General features: G+C 38.1%; 1 protein-coding gene and 1 pseudogene across 10 annotated transcripts in view; one reads left to right on the forward strand and one right to left on the reverse strand.

Moving 5' to 3' along the window:
* CDK7 (cyclin dependent kinase 7) overlaps positions 1-8,059 on the forward strand; it is a 63,653-nt gene that overhangs the window by 24,806 nt on the left and 30,788 nt on the right. For all 10 annotated transcript variants that reach the window (XR_007406955.1, XR_007406956.1, XR_007406950.1 and 7 more), the window contains 3 exons: positions 3,185-3,271; positions 5,359-5,508; positions 7,838-7,985. Coding sequence is in view for 7 of the 10 variants with exons in the window: in XM_049103651.1 (XP_048959608.1) it covers positions 3,185-3,271; positions 5,359-5,508; positions 7,838-7,985 (385 nt within the window). In the remaining 3 variants the exon portion in view is untranslated. The remainder of the gene's footprint in view (positions 1-3,184; positions 3,272-5,358; positions 5,509-7,837; positions 7,986-8,059) is intronic.
* On the reverse strand, positions 2,493-2,589 carry LOC112660720 (U6 spliceosomal RNA; annotated as a pseudogene).

An 8,059-nucleotide genomic window follows, 5' to 3' on the forward strand; every position in this document is an offset into this window, starting at 1 on the left:
AAGGAAATGTTAGGATGCCTAAAAATATTCATGCAGTGTTACTTAGTGTAACTTCAGGTTTCTTTTTTTTTTTTTTTTTTAAAGATTTTATTTATTTATTCATGATAGTCACAGAGAGAGAGAGAGAGAGAGAGGCAGAGACACAGGCAGAGGGAGAAGCAGGCTCCATGCACCGGGAGCCCGATGTGGGACTCGATCCCGGGTCTCCAGGATCGCGCCCTGGGCCAAAGGCAGGCGCCAAACCGCTGCGCCACCCAGGGATCCCTCAGGTTTCTTTTTTTGGATGTACATTTCATATACATAAATGGTCCAGTATTATATATAAGGATTGTATTAAGTCTGGATCCAGTCAGAAAATAGAAACCATACAGTGAAGAGAGGAAGTTTATTTTTTTTTTAATTTTTATTTACTTTTTAAAAGATTTTATTTATTCAGGAGAGACACACAGAGAGAGAGAGAAAGGCAGAGACACAGGCAGAGGGAGAAGCAGGCTCCATGCAGGGAGCCCAATGTGGAACTCGATCCCGGGTCTCCAGGATCAGGCCCTGGGCTGACAGTGGCGCTAAACCTGCTGAGCCACCCAGGCTGCCCAAGAGAGAAGTTTAATAAAAAGAAATATAAGTGATTGCAATAATGAATGATTGACTAATAAAAAGTAAAGAGAACGGTTCCTGGGTGGTGCATGTCTGGCTCTTGGTTTCTGCATAGGTCATGATCTTTGGGTTGTGAGATCGAGCCCCCCCCATTGGGCTCTGTGCTTGGTGCAGCATCTGCTTAAGACCCCCTCTGCCCCTCCCCTGCATACTGTTTATCTGTCGCTCTCTCAGTCTTTTAAAAAAAAAGAATTTTAATACAGGAATAGACAAGGAGCAGCCAACCTAAGACTGAGACAGCACCTACGGCAGAGGACTCTGGGACTGAGAGCTATTCTTTGAAGAGAGCACAGCGTGGCTTGCTGGATGACAGAAAAGTTCCTATAGAGCTGTGTTGGCAGACTGTGTTGAAAATCTGTCCTCTTGCATGCAGAGGAAAGCTCATCCGGGGCCGGGGGTTTCTGGAGGCAATCTTCTGTACAACCATCTGTAGAGGGAAGCTGCTTGGTGCATTGGGCGCTGAAAGAACTGCCCACAGGTGTGGGAACCTGTTGCTAGAGGAGCCGAGAGTGCTCCAGGAGCCGGCTGGTCGAGCCAGCTGGACCCAAGAAGCAAAAGTCTTCTCCTGTAGTGTTTCTCCAGCAGCTTCTGTTGACAGAGCTTCAGCTGGCAAAAGAAAAACATTTAAAGCCCCAAATGTGTTTTCTCATAAAAGGCAAGAAGGGTGAGATTGGAAAAAACTGATACTTGGCAGGGCTAAATGCTTTTTTGGCAGGGGTTGTTGGGGGTGGGTGGGAGGGGTCCACAGTAATAGAAATTTTGGAGACCTCGTACTTAATCTCATCTTCTCATTGAGTTTATAAACTTTTTTTCAAGGCCTCTAATAGTGTGAAAGTCCTCTTATTCACAGTGTAAACTCTTTTTTACCCTATTATTTACACAGATGTTTGAGAATGAAGTGGAAAATGTTTGTGTGTAGCAAGGATTTTTATTTTATTTATTTATATTTAAAAAAATTTTTTTTAAATTTATTTATGATAGTTACACAGAGAGAGCGAGAGAGAGAGAGGCAGAGACACAGGCAGAGGGAGAAGCAGGCTCCATGCACCGGGAGCCCGACATAGGATTCGATCCTGGGTCTCCAGGATCGCGCCCTGGGCCAAAGGCAGGCGCTAAACCACTGCGCCACTCAGGGATCCCCTATAGCAAGGATTTTAATTATTAGCATTTAATTTTTAGCTTGCGGTCACTTAGCCTTTTAAAATTTGCCATCCTACCTCTTCAAAGAAATAGAACGCCAAGATATTACTTAAATAAGATTTCTAATATAGATAGTGTTCTGCCTTCTAGCCTTTGCTCCTGTACTTCAACTAGAATAGTCTTCCTCCACCTTACACATTGCCTCTGGCTAATCTTCATCTTTCAACTTTCACTGCTGTTCCCCTAGGAAGCCTTCCTTGACCTGTCTGGAGTGCGTTAGGTGCTGTTCTGTGTGTGCTAGGACCCTGTGCTCTCAGTGAAAATGTCTGGTAAATGTCCCTTTCATGGTATTACCAGCATTCTCACATCCACCCTTGGGGAGAGCCAGGATGGTCTTGTTACCTTCTTTTTTTTTTTTTTAAAGCTCATGAAAGTCATTTAATTTCTTTGTGAAAAATAAGACATCAAAGAACAGATTACAGAAATGATGAGGTGGAAAAGGCTGAACCTATTTTAGCTGTTCTCCGGGGGCACAGGGGTGCTGGACGTGATTTTCATATGTCACCCGCCTCCCTGTGCCCCAGCAGGCCTGAGCTTGTATGAAATGGGACCATTTCCTTGGGTCCACCCGGCTGAGGGGTTCCCTCCCCTAGGTGCCTGACTTTCCCCCCTCACCACACTCCGGTTCCACATGGCGTAAAAACATGGAACGCTTCGCGAATTTGTGTGTCATCCTTGCCCAGGGGCCATTCTAATCTCTTTTGTATTGTTCCAATGTGCTGCCGAAGTGAGCACATTTTTTTTTTTTTTTTTTTTTGTAAATATGCTCCACGCCCAGTGTGGAGCCCAATGTGATGCTTAAACTCTCCACCCTGAGCTCAAGACCTGAGCTGAGATCAAGACACTCAAGCGACTGAACCATCCAAGTGCCCCTTTCTTGTTCCCTTCTTTAAATGCTTAGGGTTTAATTAATTAGCACAGTGCCTATTACCTGGTGTTTTTTTTTGTTTTTTTTTTTTAAAGATTTTCCTTACTTATTCATAAGAGACACAGAGAGGCAGAGACACAGGCTGAGGGAGAAGCAGGCTCCCTGTAGGGATCCTGACGCGGGACTTGATCCTGGATCCCGGGGTCACGCCCTGAGCCAAAGGCAGAGGCTCAACCACTGGGCCACCCAGGCATCCCTGCCTGGTGTTTACTAACGATTTGAGGAGTGAATAAAATGGGAAGCATGGTGGTAGGTTAGTAGTGGTAGGAGCTAATGCCACATCTAGTATGCTTCAGAGTACATTTTGATTTTTGTTAGTTTAGTTTTTTTGTTAAATTTATAATATTACTTGTATAACTATTACATACTACATTGAAATAACTGCATCTTACTCTGTTTCAGGTTCCTTTTTTGCCGGGAGATTCAGACCTTGATCAACTAACAAGAATATTTGAAACTTTGGGCACACCAACTGAGGAACAGTGGCCTGTAAGCCTTCATACATGTTCTTTGAAAGTTAGTTAGGATTATGTATGTTTCTGTCATGTAGGTATTACTTAAATGTATTCTTTGTCTTAATTTACTAGTAATATATATTCTGAAAAATTTATATCAAGTAGAAAGTTAAAACCAGTATACTGTCCAGCCTCCTTTGTAATGTTGCCCTTTCTCTATCCCAGTAATTCCCATTCCAGGTTAATCACTGTCAGTTTGCTGAAAAGTCTTGCAATGAGGATACATACACAAACCACATACACAGAGAGTTGCATCTTTTGTCTTTTCTTTAATAAAAATGGGACCATACCATATAATTTTTTTGCACCCAACTTGCTCTTTTTAGTTAGTATTTATTACTGATTTTTTTAAACAGCCTCATAATACTTCATTTGATGGGTATTTGGTGTTTGATTATCAACATCTTGGTGGATTTAGAGTATATTTCTAGAATTTTCACTAACAATTAAGATGTGTCAGTACTATAAATATATTTAACCCATTACATTGTCTACAAAAAAAGAAATCTGGGATCCCCGGGTGGCGCAGCGGTTGGGCGCCTGCCTTTGGCCCAGGGCAAGATCCTGGAGACCCAGGATCGAATCCCATGTCGGGCTCCCGGTGCATGGAGCCTGCTTCTCCCTCTGCCTGTGTCTCTGCCTCTCTCTCTCTCTGTGACTATCATAAATAAATAAAAATAAAAAAAAAAAAAAAAAAAAGAAATCTTAAATCTTGGTTAAAACTTACACCAATTTAAGTTGCTAAATTTTATGTATTGTAGTTCAGTAAGATAATCCCACTTGTTTATTCGTAAATAAAATTGTAAATTTTTAGATTTACATTTAATATACATTTAGAATAATGTGTGTAATAATTTTGTCAGAATTTTGGTAGGAATTGTATTACAGAGTTGAATCTTCAAATCCTTGAAGAAACCGGTCTCCTCATTTATGTAGAACTTTGATTTACTTTGCATAGTTGTATAGTTGTGGATTTTTTTTTGTTTGTTTTGTTTTGTTTTTTAAGATTTTGTTTTTAAGTAATCTCTACACCCAGCACGGGGCACAAATTTAAAACCCTGAAATCAGGAGTTGCACACCTCACTGCCTGCACCAGCCAAGTGCCCCAGTTGTGTAGCTTTTAGTATATGTGTCCTGCATGTTTTGTTAGATTTTCACATATTTCGTTGTTCAGTTATTCTTTTTTTTTTTTTCTTAAAGAAAGAGTGGGAGAGAGAGAGAAAGAGAGCACATGTGTGCAGGAGAGGGGCAGGGCAGAGGGAGAGAGAATTCTAAGCAGGCCCCACACTGTGTGGAACTTGATGCAAGGCTTGGGCTCCCAACCCTGAGATCATGACCCGAACCAAAAACAAAAGTTGGTTGCTTAACCAACTGGGCTGCCCAGGTGCCCACCCCCTTTTTTTTCTTTTGAGTTATTCTGAATGGCATTTTTAATTTCAGTATTCACTTTTGTTGGGCAGCCCGGATGGCTCAGCGGTTTAGCACCGCCTTCAGCCCAGGGCCTGATCCTGGAGACCCAGGATTGAGTCCCACATCGGGCTCTCTGCATGGAGCCTGCTTCTCCCTTTGCCTGTGTCTCTGTCTCTCTCTCTCTCTCTTGTGTCTCCCATGAATAAACAAATAAAATCTTAAAAAAAAAAAAGTATTCACTTTTGTTATAGTATATAGAACAAGTTGTTTTTTTGTATGTTTATCCTATACCATGTAACTGTGTTCTACTTAGTAGTTTTAGGAGTTTTTAAATAGATTTCTTGAAAATTTTTTTTTTTTAATTTTTATTTATTTATGATAGTCTCACAGAGAGAGAGAGAGAGAGGCAGAGACACAGGCAGAGGGAGAAGCAGGCTCCATGCAGGGAGCCCGATGTGGGATTCGATCCCGGGTCTCCAGGATCGCGCCCTGGGCCAAAGGCAGGCGCCAAACCGCTGCGCCACCCAGGGATCCCGATTTCTTGAAATTTTCTATATGGTTCATCATAGCCTCCATTTGACAGTTTTAGTTCTTCATTTGAGAACTATATGCCTTTCAATCTTTAAGTTTGAATTATAAATATTTTTACAGGACATGTGTAGTCTTCCAGATTTCGTGACATTTAAAAGTTTTCCTGGAATCCCGTTACAACACATCTTCATTGCAGCAGGAGACGACTTGCTAGATCTCATACAAGGCTTATTCTTATTTAACCCATGTACTCGAATTACGGCCACACAGGTATTTTAGCATGTATTTCTTATATTAGGAAATAAGGGGATAATCTTAATTCTGGCACTGATAAAATAAAAATGGAATTTAGTAAGATTTTCTAATATTCTTTAAATACTGTAAAGATGTGTTTTTGTTTTAAGGAATAACAAATTTTTTCTTGTCCTTAAGCTTACAAACACTATTCAGACTGGTATTTTTTTTTTTTTTCCAGACTGGTATTAAATTATATCATGCACACACGATAATGGGAGAATTTACTTTTGTTAAAATATGTAATATAAATACATATTTATTTCATAATTAATTGGCTTTTCAGGTAGTTTACCTAGAGAATAAAAAATAAGAAGTATTCTGTACTTGTTGAGATAATGGTATTTCAATTAGGTTTGTGCTAATCCTAATACCCAAAGTGTTTTGTTGTTTTTTTTTCCCCGTGAAATGCAATCCCAATATGCTTGCTGATCATTGTCATAGTCAAAAAATTATAATGGAGAAGAAAATAATATAGTTCTTTTTTTTTGCTTTTCTTTTTTAAAAATTTTATTTTTAAGTAATCTCTACACCCAGTATGGGGCTTGAACTTAAAACCCTGAGATCAGAAGCCACATGCTCTTCTAACTAACTGAGCCAGGGACCCTAAACATTGTATAGTTCTTCTTTTTTTTTTTTTTTTTTTCCATCGTATAGCTCAATACAACTATATGCTTACAAGAGATTGAAAGATAGTCTAAATAGAACAAACATTGATACCGACCCTTGTTTAAGGGAAATAAAAATCAAACTCAAAAAAAAATTACAAAGATCAAGAATATCTGCTCTTCAAAAAGAAGAAATGTTACCAAACGCAAAAATAAAAGACCTATAGATTGTGGGGGGAAACTCATTTTCTTTGTTTTAAATACAAGCACAAAACAAAAAAAGAATAATGTCACAAACACTTAAAATTAAGGCAGGGCAAAGCAGAAACGCAACACAGTACAATGATTTGGCTTCATAAAGTAAGACCCTGATTAAAATGAAATTTCACAAGCCTTCATATCTAAGAAACCATGTGTTAATGTACAATAAATATACCAAGGATACAAAGTGGAGTTTTTTTCACTTAAGTTTATTACAGAATACCAAATGATTGTCTAATGCATTCACTTTTATAGACCATCTCTTTTTGGCAGTACATGATGCTGCATTAATACAGCAATTGCATTGATACTTTACCATTAGAATGACTTTTCTCATTTCAAACAAGTACCTCATTGTTCTCTTTCCACCCATACACATGTACTTCTTACTTCTATCATAAGAAATTTGAGACTATTTCAGATTACCTAGAAAGTTGTTTTCATTAATAGTAAAAACTCAAAATTTATAGAAAAATACTAGTTGTGACAACTTGAGTTGTATTTTGATAGAATACATTTTAAAAAATGGGTTCTGGCTCATGGATATCTGTCTTAAAGTTGGAATGAGATAATCTTCCATTCTTAGATCTCTGATAGCTCAGAATAAGCTTAATTTAGTTATAGAACTATTATGATTCAGAAGCAGTATTTTAGAAATAGAACTCTTGAAGTCAGGAATGTCTTAAATAATGTGGGAGGAAATGCTTGAAAAGTTTATATGGGTTTAAGTTCCTAAAAGGAGTATCCAAAAGGAATATTGTAGTTACTGAACTATACTATGATGCAGATAAAGTAGAACTTGACAAGTTTGTCATTTGAAACTATTTTTATTGGAATTTTGGACCAAAGTAAAGGAAATATCTCATTGAACACTGAGCAGGTAATATATAGAAATAACTTTGTGCAGTTCCTTCCAAGTAAAATTTTTATTAATTTGCAGTGGATTGTTAAATTTTAAAACATCGTTTTCAACCTTTTGCATTTTTTATAAAACTATTTTAAAGAATTTTTATTTACATGATTTGGCATTCGAATGCATACAGATGTGACAAACGTTTTTTTTAAAACATGTTGTTTAAACAAAGTTTTTTTTAAAACATGTTGTTCTCTTTACGTGTTGAACCAGAGCCCCAAAGTGTAGAGTGCTGAATTATACAGTATCTTACTAAGGATATTTCATATAGTATAGGCTGTTTTAATGTAGAAAAGTTAGAAAGTAGTGTGTTTTTCTTAAGGTAATGAAATTATTAGCCGATCTTAACCTGTTACGTATTTATTTGTATAATTGGCTCATCGAAATTCTTGAAATTTCATTTTGGAAGTGGGGTATTCACATAGTGTTTTTAATGTTCCCAACAATTCTGGAGGTTAGATTTTCTTAAACACAGTTCACATATGTAAAACCCTACTTTCCTTGGTATCTTTTCTTTTTCAAGGCATTGAAAACTAAATATTTCAGTAATCGGCCAGGTCCAACACCTGGATGTCAGCTGCCAAGACCAAACTGTCCCCTGGAAACTTTAAAGGAGCAGTCAAATCCAGCTGTAGCAACAAAACGGAAGCGAACACAGGCCTTGGAACAAGGTAAAACTTTCATTTTCATAAAAAATGAAATAAATTCAGAAAACTCCCAAGTAGGTAATGTATAGCTAATGACC

Source organism: Canis lupus, chromosome 2 (genome assembly GCF_003254725.2).
Source record: "Canis lupus dingo isolate Sandy chromosome 2, ASM325472v2, whole genome shotgun sequence".
NCBI lineage: Eukaryota > Metazoa > Chordata > Mammalia > Carnivora > Canidae > Canis > Canis lupus.